General features: G+C 36.3%; 2 protein-coding genes across 8 annotated transcripts in view; one reads left to right on the plus strand and one right to left on the minus strand.

Annotated features, from left to right (window-relative positions):
• The window catches only part of LOC122689685 (probable ATP-dependent RNA helicase DDX4), a 727,334-nt gene that overhangs the window by 489,034 nt on the left and 219,500 nt on the right, over positions 1 to 18,800 (minus strand). The gene's annotated exons all lie outside the window — the stretch shown is intronic.
• LOC122689687 (probable ATP-dependent RNA helicase DDX4) overlaps positions 1 to 18,800 on the plus strand; it is a 437,080-nt gene that overhangs the window by 378,128 nt on the left and 40,152 nt on the right. For 3 of the 5 annotated variants that reach the window (XM_043896324.1, XM_043896325.1, XM_043896328.1), the window contains 4 exons: positions 5,574 to 5,651; positions 8,513 to 8,590; positions 10,480 to 10,530; positions 14,016 to 14,075. In XM_043896324.1, the coding sequence (XP_043752259.1) occupies positions 5,574 to 5,651; positions 8,513 to 8,590; positions 10,480 to 10,530; positions 14,016 to 14,075 (267 nt within the window). The remainder of the gene's footprint in view (positions 1 to 5,573; positions 5,652 to 8,512; positions 8,591 to 10,479; positions 10,531 to 14,015; positions 14,076 to 18,800) is intronic. The other 2 variants (XM_043896326.1, XM_043896329.1) reach the window with 1 other exon arrangement.

An 18,800-nucleotide genomic window follows, 5' to 3' on the forward strand; every position in this document is an offset into this window, starting at 1 on the left:
CTGAGCAACTGAACTGAATGTCCTGAAAATATCAATTAAGTCTAAGTGTTCTAATACATCATTTAGGATCTCTGTTGCCTTATTGATGTTCTGTCTGGAAGATTTGTTCACTGATGTCAGTGAGGTCTTAAAAAGTCTCCTTTATTATTGTATTCCCATCCATTTGTCTGTTAGTATTTGTTTTCTATATTTCAGTTCAGTTCAGTTGCTGAGTCATGTCCGACACTTTTCGACCCCATGGACTGCAGCACCCCAGGCTTCCCTGTCCATCACCAACTCCAGAGCTTACCCAAACTCATGTCCCTCGATCGGTGATGCCATCCAACCATCTCATCCTCTGTCATCCCTTTCTCCTCCCATCTTCAATCTTTCCCAGCATCAGGATCTTTTCAAATGTTAGTTCTTCACATCAGGTGGCCAGAGTATTGGAGTTTCCACTTCAGCCTCAGTCCTTCCAATGAATATTCAGGAATGATTTCCATTAGGATTGACTGGTTGGATCTCCTTGCAGTCCAAGGGACTCTCAAGAGTCTTCTCCAACACCATAGTTCAAAAGCATTACTTCTTCGGCACTCAGCTTTCTTTATAGCCCAACTCTCACATCCCTACATGACTGCTGGAAAAACCATAGCTTTGATTAGACGGACTTTTGTTAGCAAAGTAATGTATCTGCTTTTTAATATGCTGTTGAGGTTGGTCATGGCTTTTCTTCCAAGGAGTAAGAGTCTTTTAATTTCATGGCTGCAGTCACCATCCGCCGTGATTTTGGAGCCCCCCCAAATAAGTCTCTCAGTGTTTCCATTATTTCCCCATCTATTTGCCGTGAAGTGATGGGACTGGATGCAATGATCTTCATTTTCTGAATGTTGAATTTTAAGACCACTTTTTCACTCTCCTCTTTGACTCTCATCAAGAGGCTCTTTAGTTCTTCTTTGCTTCCTGCCGTTAGTGTGGTGTCATCTGCATAGCTGAGATTATTGATATTTCTCCTGGAAATCTTGATTCTAGCTTGTGATTCCTCCAGCCCAGCATTTTGCATGATGTATTCTGCATATAAGTTAAACAAGCAGGGTGACAATATACAGCCTTGACATACTCCTTTTCCTATTCGGAACCAATCTTTTGTGCCATGTCCAGTTCTATCTGTTGCTTCTTGACCTGCATACAGATTTCTCAGGAGACAGGTCAGGTGGTTTGGTATTCCCATCTCATTAAGAATTCTCCATCGTTTGTTGAGATCTACACAGTCAAATGCTTTGGTGTAGTCAATAAAGCAGAAGTAGATGTTTTTCTGGAATACATGATTTTTCAATGATCCAGTGAGTATTGGCAATTTGATCTTTGTTTCCTCTGCCTTTTCTAAATCCAGCTTGCACATCTGTAAGTTCACGGTTCATGTACTGTTGAAGCATGCTTGGAGAATTTTGAAGGTTACTTTGCTAGCATGTGAGATGAGTGCAATTGTGGGGTAGTTTGAACATTCCTTGGCATTGCCTTTCTTTGGGATTGGAATGGAAACTGACCTCTTCCAGTCCTGTGGCCACTGGCTGAGTCTTCCAAATTTGCTGGCATGTTGAGTGCAGCACTTCCACAGCATCGTCTTTTAGGATTTGAAATAGCTCAATTGGAATTCCATCTCCTCCACTAGCTTTGTTCATAGTGGTGCTTCATAAGGCCCATTTGACTTCACATTCCAGGATGTCTGCCTCTAGGTGAGTGATCACACCATCATGGTTATCTGGGTCATGAAGATCATTTTTGTATAGTTCTGTGTATTTGCCACCTCTTCTTAATATCTTCTGCTTCTGTTAGGTCCATACCATTTCTGTCCTTAATTGTGCCCATCTTTGCATGAAATGTTCCCTTAGTATCACTCATTTTCTTGAAGAGATCTCTAGTCTTTCCCACTCTATTGTTTTGCTCTATTTCTTTGCACTGATCACTGAGGGAGGTTTTCTTATCTCTCTTTGCTATTCTTTGGAACTCTGCATTCACATGGGTATATCTTTCCTTTTCTCCTATTCCTTTCACTTCTCTTCTTTTCTCAGCTATTTGTAAGACCTCCTAAGACAATCATTTTGCCTTTTTGCATTTCTTTTTCTTGGGGGTGGTCTTGATCACTGCCCTCTGTACTATGTCACGAACCTCCATCCATAGTTCTTCAGGCACTCTATCAGATCTAATCTCTTGAATCTGTTTCTCACTTCCACTGTATAATCGTAAGGGATTTGATTTAGGTCATACCTGAAGGATGTAATGATTTTTCCCTGCTTTCTTCAGTTTCAATCTGAAATTGGCAATAAGGAGTTTATGATCTGAGCCACAGTCAGCTCCCAGTCTTGTTTTTGCTGACTGTATAGAGTTCTCCATGTTTCTCTGCAAAGAATATGATATTTTTATATACTTATATGTTTTTATATTTATATATAATTATTTATTTTAAGTATTTAAATATAATTTTAATATAAAAATAAATATTTGTATAAATTTAGATGATCCTATATTGAGTGTGTATGTGTCATTGAGTATAATATCCTCTTCTTGTATTGATTCTTTTATCATTATATATAGTGTCTTTCTTTAGCCTTCTTATGGCTTTTGTTTGGAAGTCTGTTTTGTTTATACGAGTGTTGCATCCCCCACTTTATTGTCATTTTCATTTGTATGAAATACCTTTTTCCATCTCCTCACTTTGAGTCGTTTGTCCTGGAGTGGGTCATTGGTTTCTTAAAGAACTAGGTTTTGGCTTTATTGAGCCACTATTATATTTTTGTTTACTGTTTCATTATTTTTTATTTTTAACATTTTTTAAAAGATTTATTTACTTGTAATTATTTACAGCTGTACTGGGTCTTAATTGCTCTGCACAGGCCTTCTCCACTTGTGGTGAGTGGGGGCTACTCTCTCGTTGCAGTGCATGGGCTTCTCATTCCACTGGTTTCTCTTGTTGTGGACCACGGACTCTAGGTGCATGGGCTTCAGTAGTTGCAACTCATGGTATCTGGAGCGCTGGTTCAGTAGTTGTGGCACACAGGCTTAGTTGTCCCACCGCACCTGAGACCTTCCTGAACCACGGATTGAACCTGTGTCTCCTTCATTGGTGGGTTCTTTACCACTGAGCCACCAGAGAGGCCTGCTTTTACCATCATTTTTCTCCTTTACTCTTCTGTGATTTGTTGTTTTTCTAATGTTCTTACTAGTTGAGATGGATGTTTACCTCATTAATTTTCAGTTCTTATTGTATAAAAATATAATTTCTGATAGGTGTCATTTTATCATACAATTCTAAGTATTTCTAAAGTTCCATTGTAATTTTTTTTCTTTGAACTGTTTTGTATAGACGTGGTTCCAAATGTAAGAGAATTTTAAAATTGTATAATTGAGTTACTCAATCATTAGTTGTCAGTGTATAATAGTGATTTGCTATTTTTATAGATTATACACCATACAAAGTTAGTGTAAAATATTGACTATATTCCTTGTGCTGTATATTGCATCCCTGTAGCTAATTTATTTTATAACTAGTAGTTTGTGCCTCTTACCTCCCCTTCACCTATTTCATACCTCCCTCACCCTTCTCCCATGTGGCAAACCACTAGTTTGTTTTCTATATCTGTTCATCTTATCTGTTTTTGTGTATTTGTTGACTTGTTTTATTTTTTGGATTCCACATATAAGCAAAACTATACAGTATTTGTCTTCTAGCAATTTTTAAATTGATTGCTTTGCAATTAGAGAATTTTGTGTATGTGATAACTGATTTTTGAAATTGTTGAATTTACATTTTGGCCTTCCATGTGGTCAGTTTTTATGAACATTCTATTGTTGAAGAAAGTCACCAGTTTAATGTTTTTAGTTCTGTGAATGTTTACAGTGTTCTGTGGATGATTGTAATTTGTCTGTTCTCCTTTGACTGTTTTTCTTGGCTGTTATAGACAGTGCTTATCAAAACATTTTTATGTGTATCTGTGTTACCATGTGAGTATATCCACAGGAAAAAGTATACTAGTATATTTTCAAAAAGTATTTTCCTTTAAAATTAGGATCAAGAGGGATCTAGTTTATAGTTTCAATGTTGTATCTGATTCGTGCTTGTTCCCCTATGTCCTTGACTAGTCTTGGTATTTAAAAAAATATTTATTGGAATATAGTTGCTTTACAATGTTGTGTTAGCTTCTATTGTACAGCAACGTGAATCAGTTATATATATATTTCCACTTGTTTAGATTTCCTTCCATAGAGCAGTGAATAATGTTCCCTGTGCTATACAGTAGGATTTTCATTAGTTATCTATTTTACACATAGCATCAATAGTGTATATACGTGAATCACCATCTCCCAGTTCATCCTTCCCCCAACCTCCTGCCTCTTGATATCCTTAGATTTGTTCTCTACGTTTGTGTCTCTGTTTCTGCTTTGCAAATAGGTTCATCTGTACCATTTTTCTAGATTCCACGTTTATACATTAATATATGATATTTGTTTTTATGACTTTCTTCATTCTGTATGACAGTCTCTAGGTATATCCATGTCTCTACAGGTGACCCAATTTAATTCCTTTTTATGGCCAAGTAATATTCCATTGTCTGTGTGTACCACGTCTTCTTTATTTATTTCCTCTGTTGATGGAAATTTTGCTTGCTTCCCTGTCCTGGCTTTTGTAGATAGTGCTGCAGTGAACATTGGAGTGCATGTGTCATTTTGAATTACGTTTTTCTCTGGGTATATATATGCCCAGTGTTGGGATTGCTGGGTCATAGGGTCCTTCTGTTTTTAGTAGTTTTTAGGAACCTGCGTATTGTTCTCCATAGTGGCTGTATCAGTTTACCTTCACACCAACAGTGTAAGAGGGTCTCTTTTCTCCACACTCTCTCCAGCATTTGTTGTTTGTACACTTTTTGATGTTGGCCATCCTGACTTGTGTGAGGTGATAACTCATTGTAGTTTTGATTAGCATTTCTCTAATAATTAGTGATGTTGAGCATCTTTTCATGTGTTTGTTGGTCATCTGTATGTCTTCTTTGGAGAAATGTCTGGTCTTTTGGTGGTAGTTTAGTCACTAAGTCATGTCGGAGTCATGTCCAACTCTTGCAACCCCATGGGCTGTGGCCTGCCAGGCTCTTCTGTCCATGGTATTCTCCAGGCAAGAATACTGAAATAGGTTGCTATTTCATTCTTCAGAGGATCTTCCCAACCCAGAGATCTAACCTGGGTCTTGTGGATTACAGGCAGATTCTTTACCGACTTAGCTACGAGGAAAGCCCCATTTAGGTCTTCTACTAGATTCGTATTAGCAAACTGTTTCCAGTCAGTCATGGTTGCAAAAAGTTATATTCTTCTTTTGATTTTCAGTGTCTTTAATTAGGAGTGAGAGTCAGTCAGCATTTTTTTCATTTGGAGGACTACCTATTCTTATTCATAGCCCATTTTCCTACTAGGCTACTCATCTTTCTTACTGCTATGTAAAATTCCTCCTATGCCGTGTGGATGGCACATTTAGATGGTTTAAAGCTTACTTACCACCAGGATACGTTTTTGTTATTTTGACTTGCTTCAAATGTTATTTACTTTAGAAATGGGTGATGGATCATCTCGAAGAGATCATTTCATGAGAAGTGGATTTGCCTCTGGGAGGAGTTTGGGAAACAGAGGTAAGTATCTTTCTTTAATCATCTGTTATAATAGGTGAATAGTGGAATGAATAGAGGCTTTTATGGCTGTTTAGTGCAAGGTTAAATCTGATATAACTTAGTGTACAGTAGCCTTTGTTGGGATGATGAATTTCTTTTAATACCAGTATTCTTTTCACTGTTTTACATTTTAAGATAGTAGGAAATAGTTGAATTGATTAGATGGGTAGATTGGTTAAAGAGAGTTGCTTCCCAGAGCTGCTTCTTGATGTGTTGATGGTTATTGTTCCCATTGGCATGGGAGGAATGGGAGAAACTCCAGAGACTGAAGTGTGAAGGCCCTTTTCCTTAAGTTTTATGTTTCTCAAGAAAAGGCAGTATGTGAAACAGTTTTGTTCGCTCACTAGTATTAAGAGGTTGTTTTCCCAAAATTGAAAGTTTTTATTGTCACTTTCAGAACAACCAGCACTAGATGTGACAGATAATGACACACCAAATAGTTTCCTCCTTTCCATTTTTAGATTTGTTATTAAACTGCTGAAAATATTGTGCACTGTGTTTTATTATAGTGCAACAAAATACTATTAGAACCTCAAATGGTCATATGGATTTTTAAATAAATTTCTCTTATGGGGCCCTAAGCTAGGGTTAATAGTTTTAAATATACATGACACTTATTCTTGAATATATTAAATGTTAGTTTTTGAAAAACTTTGGTATTTGTATATATTTTTATTCATTGGAAACTGAATGTTGGTATATGGTATTGCATTTGCTACTTGGAAAACTTAATTTTTTAAGATAAAGTTAACATAAGTGTGAATTTTATGTTTTGACATATTTCTTCTACTAATGAAATTTGTTGAAGATGCATATATATTTTTTTTATTTTTAAGCCTGCATGTTAAATAAGAGGCATTAATGTTTTGGACCATATAGTTGTGCTTAGAGATTCAAGTGTGTATTCTGTTTGCTAGTACTAAAAAGTAACAAATACCTTAATACGACACTCAGGGAACTACTTAATATTTGGATATATTTTAAAATCCTAATTTAGAATGATATTTTTTGATGCAGACTTCTAAACATTGTTGACTAGAGCCTTTTTAAATGAGAAAACCATCACTGAGATTTTACTATGAATTGTTAATTGAATATGTTGCAGATTTAAATACATTAAATTTCTGATCGAAACTGTGAATATTGATGCTTTAAAAGTTATCTTTGAAAAAATCTGAAAAAGAATGAATATATGTATATGTACACTGAATCACTTTGTATACCTGAAACTAACACAAAATTGTAAATTAACTATACTCCGATAATATTTAAGAAAAAAAAAGTTCTCTTTAATACTGCATATAATCCTGGAAATTTATAGAAGAACCATACCTTTCCCAAATGATTCAGTTTACCATTCTAGTTTGTTTCAATCTTTATGGTATTTTTTCTCACAACTTGGATATATCTAGTAACATGGTTTTAAAATTGACTTTTAATTACCTAAAATATATATTGATTTGCTTTTTATCTTCTGTGAAGCATGGCCTAAAAAGCCTTAACTTCCTGAATCACGTGCTTTTTTAGAATCTGATAAAAGTACTGATAGTTGCATATACGCAGTTTTGCATGTGGCATTAGGAGTTTCACACATCTCTTAGCTCCTCTGTATTGGGATATTATAGATGTAGGGAAGACAATTTGTGAAAATCACAAGATTATGATAATTATCCCAATGAGAGTTTAAAGTGGCTATTTGTGATGTTTGGGGTGCTTAAGTTTATGTTTTAAATAACTGTGCTGCTTGCCATAGAAACTCTGCCCTCAAAATTCTTAATTTCGTGGTAGAGAAGCACATGGAAAGAAATATTGCTTTAAAAGAGATACACATAGTATGCTGTGGGAATGTGATTGATGAATTGATTACAGTTAGAGGACTGAAGGAGGACTTCACAGGAGAGGTGGGTTTTGAATCAGGCTTTTGAAGAGTGAAAAGAATTTTGCTAGGAAAAATAGGAAAGCAAGGAATGTCATGCTGAAGGAATAGCGTGTAGGAAATAGAAGATATTAGAAGTTCACAGCGTGGAGTATGGAAAGTTGTTTTATGAATTAAAATGTTGGGTGTTCAGAGTTGTATAGTAGAATATAAAACTAAGAAGGTTGATATGGGGAAATACTGTGGAGTGGGAGGTAAAGAGAAGTGGTATTCTTAGCATTTTTCGTTATTATATATCGCCTTCTTAATTCTAATTTTAAAAAGTAGATTGAGTGTGATTTAAGTACTAGAAAAATGAATAGGGATTTCCCTGGTGGTCCAGTGACTTAAGACTTATGCAGCCAATACCAGGGGCCCTGGTTTGATCCTTGGTCAGGGAACTAGATCCCACATGCTGCAACTAAGAGTTCTCATGATGCAGCTAAGACCTGGTGCAGCCAAATAAATAATATTTTTTTAAAAATGAATAAATAATGAATAACAATAGGACAAGAGTATAGAATTTTCATTAGCAGTGACTTTCACATAGAGGTATAATGTAAATAGCTGGATCTGTCAGGGTGAGGTTTCAGTATATAGAAAATGAGAGTTGAATTGAATAGAGTTCAATTGTAGAATTGAATTTCTTGGTTAAAGTTCTCTAGTAGAATAGCAAGTAGTTGAGAGCTGTATTTCAGCAGTAGTATATTTACGTTTTTACTTTGGTATAATGTAAGAATTTTTTAAAAAGAAGTTGCAGGCATATTTTAATTTCATAAGTTCCTGTAATACTCTCTCCTCATCCTTGGAAGTTCCCTCACCACACAGATTCATTTAATTCCTAGTTATTGATGACACACTTGATTTTACACTTTAAAAAGTTTTAATTGTATCTGAACCTTTTCAGATCCTGGTGAGTCTAATAAGAGAGAGAATACGTCCAGAGTGGGTGGTTTTGGAGTTGGAAAGAGTTTTGGAAACAGAGGTAATCTGCTTATGATGTCTTTCAATTGAAACTTAAGTGATACCTTATAGTCTTTGAGTACTGTTTCCTTTTAACATACATAGGAAGTGTGTGCCTTTCCCAAGAGTTTATGGAGATCACAAGGGAGTGCTTTCAGTTTCCTAATCATAGTTCAGAGCAACACTTTATGCTGCTTTGGATGTGTTTGCTATTCTACTTAGTTTTCTTGTTTTCCTTTTTAATAGCCATGCTACTTGTTGCAGCATCTCATCAAATTGATTTACCCCACAGGTGAACCCCACCTCTTTTCTCCTGTACTCACGACTTCCTTGCCCTGCTCTTGCAGCAAGAGATCCATCTTAAACTTCCAGGGGTGAATCCGAGTTTCCATCTTTACTTGAACAAAGAACCGGTGGCAGTGGTTTAGTCGCTAAGCTGTGTCTGACTCTTGCAACTCCGTGGACTGTAGCCTGCCAGGCTCCTCTGTCCAAGTTGTGTCTGACTCTTGCGACCCCGTGGACTGTAGCCCGCCAGGCTCCTCTGTCCACGGGATTCTCCAGGCAAGAATACTGGAATGGGTTGCCATTTCCTTCTCCAAAAGAACCAGTAGAAGTTTTGAATTTGTGTTTTGTGTCTAAAAAAATTTAAAAACTATAAAGTAGAATTTGTGTAGAGTTTAAGATCAAAACCAATAGTACATAGATGGAAGACTTCTCAAGCATTTTGGAGACTCAGCACTTGACTTTTCTGGGACAGGTATATGGAGGGGAAGGGGCAATTGTAGAGGGCAGTAGAGTGTAATCTTTTTCTGAACCAACTTCAAAACTTGCAAGTATTTAAATAAATGAAATAACCAAAAAGTCTGTTTTGTTATATATACTCTTTTTGTAGGGATTGTCTTTATTTTGAAATTATATATCTGCTTAAGGAAAAAGTGTTATCCATTCATATATAGAGGCCATATGTGGCCTGATACTTACTTTTTAATATGCTAACTGTGTGTTAAATGTCTCTGGAGTTTAATGCTGGAACATGAGATTTTGTTGAGCCTGAGATGTTAAATGACTTGATATGTAGACACTTTGCATATAAACTTAATGTCTCTCAAACAGTAATTGATTGGTCTCTGTACTATTGAAGCCATAATTTAATATATTTTATTATTTAAATTAGATCATGATTGAGAGACATTGCGTATTGACATTTAATTTTTAAGTTACATTATCTGAGTAACTTGTAGTTACTCAGGTACCTAAAAGATCATTTGATTAAAACTCATATTTTTAAAAATGTATGAAATATTACTGATAGATAATTTTAAAGTGAATTTTAGAGCTACATCTATATGTTCCATAGATGCATAGATCTTGACATAAGGTTTTATTAAACGAGAAATTTGAAAGCAGAGTTTGGTGAAAGATTGTTTTTAAAATTTTATAAACAGAAGTTGGTAGAATTTCCTTGATACTGAGAAGGAAAAAATGATATGATATTGGATTGTAATTTAGTTTTCCTCCAGCAGATGAAAGTATAATTTATAAAATTCATAAAAATTTGATATTTTGAATAGAAAGTACATAGTGGTTATAGTGAGATACACACAACACATACCCATGTTTCACTCATGTACATATGAAGGAATATGTAACATTTCAGGTAATATAAGATTGGCTGGTATTTTAATCTTAATAAACTGACACAAGGCAGAAGTTGTCATACAATGCACCTGCATTCTCATTCACTATTTATATATATAGTTGTATGCAATTTATATAGTTTTAAAGGGACATCATAACTAGCAGTCCCTGTAAGGTGTTTCTCTTTCTTCTGCAGAAGAAATTGGTTTTTGGTCATTTGATTTAGGTAGTTGTTTTCCGAAATTTACAAGTTTAATTTTATGTTTCGTGTAGGTTTTTCAAATAACAAGTTTGAAGAAGGTGATAGCTCTGATTTCTGGAGAGGTAAGTTCACTGTTTTTCGTAGTGACTTAAGAATTTAGTGTCTAGAATCCATGCTAAGGAGGAAATAAAATTATCTTAGTCTGTTCCAACTCTAATTTATTTAAACACGGTTTTATAAGGCACATATCAGTCAGTTCAGTCGCCCAGTCGTGTCCGACTCTTTGCGACCCCATGAACTGCAGCACGCAGGGCTTTCCTGTCCATCACCAACTCCTGGAACTTGCTCAAACTCATTTCCATCCAGTCAGTGATGCTATCCAACCGTCTCATCCTCTGTCGTCCCCTTCTCCTCCTGCCTTCAATCTTTCTCAGCATCCGGGTCCTTTCTAATGAGTCAATTCTTTGGCGTCAGGTGGCCAAAGTATTGGAGCTTCAGCTTCAGCGTCAGTCCTTCCAATGAATATTCAGGACTGACTTCCTTTAGGATTGACTAGTTTGGTCTCCCTGCAGTCCAAGGGACTCTCAAGAGTCTTCTCCAATACCACAGTTTGAAAGCATCTTTGATGCTCAGCTTTCTTTATGGTCCAACTCACATTCATACATGACTAGTGGAAAAACCATTGCTTTGACTAGATGGACCTTTGTTGGCAAGGTAATGTGTCTGCTTTTTAATGTGCTGTCTAGGTTGGTCATAGCTTTTCTTCCAAGGAGCAAGCGTCTTTTAATTTCATGGCTGCAGTCACCATCTGCAGTGATTTTGGAGCCCAAGAAAATAAAGTCAGCCACTGTTTCCATTGTTTCCCTGTCTGTTTGCCATGAAGTGATGGGACCAGATACCATGATCTTTGTTTTTTGAATATTGAGTTTTCAGCCAGCTTTGTCACTCTCTTTCACTTTTATCAAGAGGCTCTTTAGTTCCTCTTGGCTTTCTGCCATAAGGGTGGCATCATCTGCATATCTGATATTATTGATACTTCTCCCAGCTGTCTTGATTCCAGCTTGTGCTTCATCCGTGACTTCTCTTGGCCAGAATACTGGAGTGGTTAGCCGTTCCCTTCTCCAGAGGATCTTCCCAACCCAGGTCTCCCACATTGCAGGCAAATTCTTTACCAGTTCAGCCACCACAGAAGCCCCAAAGCAGTATCAGTTCAGTTCAGTTCAGTCGCTCGGTTGTGTCTGACTCTTTGTGACCAAAGTAGGATAGGCAGAGCCTTAACCAAGAATTCAGCCTTCCTCATCTGGGCTGTTGTCATCTATCTTAACTAATCTATGCAGGACAATTTTGAATGCTGTGTTACCTTAAGAAAAAGAGGATAGTAGAGCAAGTCAGGAAGCAAAATTTCACTTTCATATATAAATACAATTTGGGGCGTGTAGGTCCTTATTCAGACTCAAATAAGTATTTCCAGTGGAAAAGGATTCGAGACTGGATCATTGCTGAGATCAAAGACATTTATGTAAAAGTACTGACACTCTGGTTTGGAGGAATACAGAAAATGGTGAGGATATTGTTAGCAGAAGATAGACTTAAATAATTAATAATACTTTCCCAAGAGAACCTGACTGAGGAGATTTGAGTGAGGCCCTGGCTCCTGTATTTAAAAGCCTCCCTGATGACTCTGATGCCTCTTTGATTTGGTAACCACTGATCTATGGAGTCTTTATAACTTAAAAAGCAGGGTTTGCTATCATGATAGAAGCTTTTTTTCTCTGCACACAGATATATAGTGTATTTTGTGGTTATTTTTCCTGTATCTTGTGTCCCTTAGCTGGTACAGTATAGCAAGAAGGAGCTCAGATTTTGGAATCAGACACCTGGGGTTTGAGACCCAGATCCTTCTCTTCCTGTCAGTTGTATTATCTTAAAAAAACATGTTTAACTTTGTATTTCTTTTTCTCTGCTTATAAATTGAGGATAATACCCACCTCATAAGGTTTTTGTGAAGATTTAAAAAGTTAAAATAGAATTCATTTAGAAGAGTGTCAGACATACTAAGTTAAATGTGTTGTTATTACATTATTTCTTATAATTAATAGATTATAACTAATCTTGGGATCATTATCTCATTTTTGTTTGTGCTTAGCTTTATTTTTAACTCTACAGAGATAATTTCTCTTTAAATAACTTTTTATTTTGAAATCGTTTGACTCAAGAAGTTTCAAAAATAGTACAGAAGATTTCCTTCACCTTGCCTCTAATGTAATTGTACTCCTCACCCAACTTCTCCTAATGTCATTAGTCTATTTTAATTCCCAATGTGGTCAAAATAACTAAGTTTGTTTTAGGAGAACAGTTGGCCAAAGGTTATGTGAGGTGTCTTTCTCCTTGTCAGGTCCCAAATTAATTCATAGGTTTTCTTTCGTATATGGCAATAAATGTTAGCTACCATCATCATTATTCCAGATGATGATGAATTATTATATCATCAACTAATAATTCCATTATTCCAGATTATTCTAAGAATCTTTCCAGAATTCATTCTTTCCTCTTCAGTTCCCTTGTATGAAATCTTGCTTCTGAGAAGGTTGTCTTGGTGTTAAATGACTCTTCAGGAGTATGGTCAATTGTTGATATCATCTCAAATAGGAGCCTGCAACAAGAGCTGTGGGTCATTCTTTATTATAAATCAATATTAATTGAGTGGATTAGTACTTTTGTATATAAACAACTGATAACTTTTAATCTGGTTAGCCACATATGTCATCACTGGGATCTAAAGTTCTCCGGTACTAAATGTTAGTGATATGTACAAAGATTCCTTGAAACCATCTTGGTATTTTCCAAATATGGTTTTATTGGAATCTTCTAGAAAGCTTAAAGTTATTACTGAACATTATATCAATAATGTATAATTTTTTTAATTTAGAAAAATTGTTCATTCCTTGATGTCACTCTGCACATTCAAAACACATATCTCTAGGGTGGGTTATGAAAATTTATTTTTAACCAACTTTCCTGATAATTTTTAGTCATCCTTCAGTGTAGTGATCCTCATACTACTATGCAGAAACTCTGGTAATGTTACTTAATAATATTACTAAGAACAGAAAGCCAGGATATCCCCAAATGCTTCCATTAGGATGGATGGGGGAAACTTTGCATATATTAAAAAAACACTAATGTCTCAGGTTTATTAAGAAAGGCAATTTACAGAAATAATGATGACATTAAAAATATAATAGTTACGCATGTCTGAGATCCGATTGAGTACTCAAATGTTCAGATATTTCTGAAACTGTTTCATGACATTTATGAAATTCATATTTTTTGGTTGTGCTTAGAACATGACAGATACATGCTTAACCTTTAGTATTTAGGTATATTAGGTGATTTTTTATAGTAGGTGATTTTTAAAAAGAACTGACTGAATAATGTGTATTTTGTTGTTATTTTAAAATTTAAAATTTTGTTCACATGTTAACTTATGAATATATTTATTTTTTCTTGGTAATTTATCTTGTGACAGTACTATTTAGATACTACAATAATATAAATACTGCAGTAATTATTTAGATGCTATTCACATGTTAAATTTTTTATCAAGAGTCTAGTAATGACTGTGAAGATAATCAAACACGGAACAGAGTGTTTTCCAAGAGAGGCGGTAAGGACCATGTTTTGGAACAACTTGTACTTAAGACAGAAGTTAAACTGAAAAATTGATTTTGGAAGAGCTGAAAGAAAAATTCTGGTGGTGAAAACCTTTCAAGAAAAATACTTTGGCATATCCTTTATGCTGTTAATACTTGAGTTAATATTCAGTAGGTGTCTCTCCTTCTGTCACTGGATTTGTCTTTTCCTAAGACCTCTAGAGTGTTCTATGAAGTACAACAGGCGGGACTGTGTGAATTTTGGTCAGTCATGGTATAGATAACCTGGGATGTCTTTGTCTCTGAGTAGGGACATTGGAGATATGGGGGAAGGGAGAAATTGTAGATTAATTGCCATACTTGCTAATCCTGCAATCCTTGCTAATCCTTGAGGTGAGATGGTATAAAAATTATCATGCTCAGTTCTGGATTATCTATAGGCAGACATGTTAAAATAGCAACAATACCCACGAAAAACCACAGTGAACTTATAAATTTGCTATAAGTGTGCAAATATATTTATGATAGAACTTTAGTTTTTGCTGCAACTTGGGGATGTCCTTTTCCCTTGCTTATTAAATGATTGGCTGATTGACTAGATCATTGACTAGCAGGCCTTCCTAGTGAAGCTGAGACTTGCTGTGGATTTCACTGTAGCCTTGGTTGAGTTGTGAGGGGAGTAGGAATTTGGTGGTGAATGAGGGATGGCTTATTTATCTCCTAAGTTGAGTCTTTAATGGCAATTGCAGGGGTGCCTGCAGTGATGGGGCAGACGTTTAGCTAAGAAACAGACTCCTCTTTTAACATTGCTCTCCTTCCCCCTTTAACAAGCAGGTTTGACACAAATGTTCCTAAAACATAGCTCTTATTTAAAATGTTTGATTTTCTGCAGAACAGTGCCTGGCTTTCTTACTATTTAGTTTTCTTTAAATCATTTTAGTTCATATTTAAGTAAAGCAGTGAAAAGCCAGTTGTAGCCCTTTGTGCTTGATCCTGGCTTATTGACTAGTGTAGGTTGACTAGTAGGGTGTCCCTGATTGCTATTTTCTTTAGATGTACACATTTGAAGGTAGAAAATTTGTGTGTGACACGGTGGTCACTCAGTAAATACAGAGGTGTGTGTAAATAGAACCGTATCTAAGTTTATGTTGAAGTATGATGTCATACAGGAACAGGTAGGTGCATATGTCATAAATGTATGCAGCTCAGTGATTTTTCAGTAACTGAAGACACCTGGGTTCTGTGTTTTCCCAAGCACCCAGATCAGGAGTAGAAATTACTAGGTCCTCAAAAACCCCTTTCATGCTCATTTTTAGTCACTAGCACTGCCCTTCTAGTTAATCTCTATTCTGACTTGTAGCAGCATAAATTTTTAAAAATTTTGTACTTAATATAAATAGAATCACATAGTATGTAATCTTTTTGTGTCTGTCTTCCTCTTAATGTAGTTGTGAGACTGTCTTATTGTTGGTTGCAGTTGAAGATCATTATTGCTGTATAGTGTTCTTTTGTTCTCCTGCTAATGATGGGTACTTGGATTTTGTAAATATGAAGAGTTTTGGACTGTTCTGAAACTGCTTCTCTGAACATTCAAGTACATTTCTTTTGGTGAGGCTTGCTAGTGTTTGTCTTTTTGACTATAGTCATTGTAATGGATATAAAGTGGTATCTCATGATTTTTTATGATTGACATATAGTTGATGTATAATATTATGTAAATTACAGGTAACAAAATGTAGTGATTCATACCTTTTAAAGGTTATACTCCATTTATAGTTATTATGAAACATTGGCTGTATCCCCTGAGTTGCACAACATATCCTTGTATCATTGTGATTTTGATCTGTATTTCCTGGTGACTGTGATGTTGAGCAGCTCTCCATGTGTATATTGGTCATTTGTATACATTCTTTGAAGAAATGCTATTCATAACTTTTGCCCATTAAAAAAAAATCAGGGTTATTTATCTTTTTGTTTTAAGAATTCTTTATATATTCTTGATACAAGGGCTATCAGAAACATGATTTGCAAATATTTTCTCCCTTTCTGTGGTTGTTTTTTTAAACTTTCTTGATGGTATCCTTTGAAGCACAAAAGTTTTAAATTTTGATGCAATCCAGTATTTTTGTTTTTGTTGCTTGTTCTCTTGATATCATATAGAAAACCCTTGCCTGTCCGTAGGTCATGCAGGTTTTCACTTCTTTCCTTCTAAGAATTTTATAGTTTTCACTCTGCTCTTACATTTAAGGTCTTTGAGTTCATTTTTGTATATGGTGTGGAATAAGGGTCCAACTTAATTATTTGGCGTGTGACTGACCAGTTGTCCCAGCACCATTTGTTCATGTTATATATTGACATGTATAGGTCTGGAGCTCTTGAAATATATCCAACTTGCAGTTTATTAAGCTTCTTAGATGTTTGTTGCTTCAGTCGTGTCTGACTCTTTGCGACCTTATGGACTGTAGCCCGACATTCTCCTTTATCCATGGGAATTTTGCCAGCAAGAATACTGGAGTGGGTTGCCGTGCGCTCCTCTAGGGAATCTTCCAGACCCAGGGATGGAATCTGCGTCTCCGGGTTCTTTATTGCTGAGCCACCAGGGAAGCCCCCTTCGATGTGTAGGTGAATATTTTTCATTAAATTTTAAATTTTTTCTGTTTTTATTATGGTAAAATAACTTAGCATAAAGTTTGTCATTTCAGCTATGGATGTATAATTCAGTGGCACTGAATATTTGTGCAGTGTTGTTCTGTTATCACCCCTGTGTATTTCTAAAACTTCTTCATCACACAAGCAGAGCTTATATCCATGTAGCAGTAACTCCACATACCTCTTCCTCTCAGTCTTGCTGTTTTGTGTTTGGCTTCATTCACTTAGTCTCAGCATTTTCAGTGTTATGTGGTTGCATGTATCAGAACTTCATTCCTTTTTATGGCATACTGTTCCATTGTGGGCTTCCCTGGTGGCTGGCTCAGTGGTAAAAAACCCTCCTGCTAATGTAGGAGATGCAGGTTGGATCCCTGGGTCAGAAAGATCTCCTGGAGGAGGAAATGGCAACCCACTCCAGTATTCTTGCCTTGGTAATCCCATGAATAGGGGAGCCTGGTGGGCTACAGGCCATGGGGTTGCAGAAGAGTCAGAGATGATTTAGTGACTTAACAGTAGCAACAGTACTATTCCATTGTAGGTGTACTCTTAAAAAAAACAAAGAAACAGACAAAGGAGTAATCTCAAAAATATACAAGCAAGTCCTGCAGCTCAAATCCAGAAAAATAAATGACCCAATTAAGAAATGGGCCAAAGATCCAAACAGACATTTCTCCAAAGAAGATATACAGATGGCTAAAAAACACATGAAAATATGCTCAACATCACTCATTATTAGAGAAATGCAAATCAAAACCACAGTGAGGTATCATTATACACCAGTCAGAATGGCTGCTATCCAAAAGTCTACAAGCAGTGAATGCTAGAGAGGGTTGGAGAAAAGGGAACCCTCTTACACTGTTGGTGGGAATGCAAACTAGTACAGCCACTAGGGAGAACAGTGTGGAGATTCCTTAAAAACCTGGAAATAGAACTGCCATATGAGCCAGCAATCCCACTCCTGGGCATACACACGATGAAACCAGATCTGAAAGAAGCACATGTACCCCAGTGTTCATTGCAGCACTGTTTATAATTGCCAGGACATGGAAGCAACCTAGATGCCCATCAGCAGACGATTGGATAAGGAAGCTATGGTACATATACACAATGGAATATTACTCAGCCATTTAAAAGAATACATTTGAATCAGTTCTAATGAGATGGATGAAACTGGAGCCCATTATACAGAGTGAAGTAAGGCAGAAAGATAAACACCAATACAGTATACTAGTGCATATATATGGAATTTAGAAAGATGGTAATGATAACCCTATATGCAAGACAGAAAAAGAGACACAGATGTACAGAACAGACTTTTGGACTCTATGGGAGAAGGCGAGGGTGGGATGATCTGAGAGAACAGCATCAAAACATGTATATTATCAAGTGTGAAACAGATTGTCAGTCCAGGTGGGATGCACGAGAAAAGTGCTGGGGGCTGGTGCACTGGGATGATCCAGAGGGATAGGATGGGGAGGGAGGCTGGAGGGGGATTAAGGATGGGGAACACATGTAAATCCATGGCTGATTCATGTCAATGTATGGCAAAAACAACTACAATATTGTAAAGTAATTAGGCTCCAACTAATAAAAATAAGTGAAAAAAAGTATATAAGTAAAAATAAAATTCCATTCAAAAGTTGATGTACCCTTGGGTTTCTAACTACTTTTGTCTGTTGTGTATAATGCTTCTTTGAATATTCATAAACAATTATCTGTTTGAGTCACCGTTCTTGCATGTTTGGGGTATATGTTTAGAAGAGGAATTGTCAGGGAATTGACTGGGGTAAGTTAAAATATGCCATAAAAATCACAGCTCTTACTGAGAATCAGCCTATTTTATTTTATTTTTTTTCATTTATTTTTATTAGTTGCAGGCTAAATACTCCACAACATTGCAGTGGGTTCTGTCACACATTGACATGAATCAGCCATGGAGTTACATGTGTCCCCCATCCCGATCCCCCCTCCCACCTCCCTCTCCACCCGATTCCTCTGGGTCTTCCCAGTGCACCAGGCCCGAGCACTTGTCTCATGCATCCAACCTGGGCTGGTGATCTGTTTCACCATAGATAATATACATGCTATTC

This window comes from Cervus elaphus, chromosome X (genome assembly GCF_910594005.1).
Source record: "Cervus elaphus chromosome X, mCerEla1.1, whole genome shotgun sequence".
Taxonomy (NCBI): domain Eukaryota; kingdom Metazoa; phylum Chordata; class Mammalia; order Artiodactyla; family Cervidae; genus Cervus; species Cervus elaphus.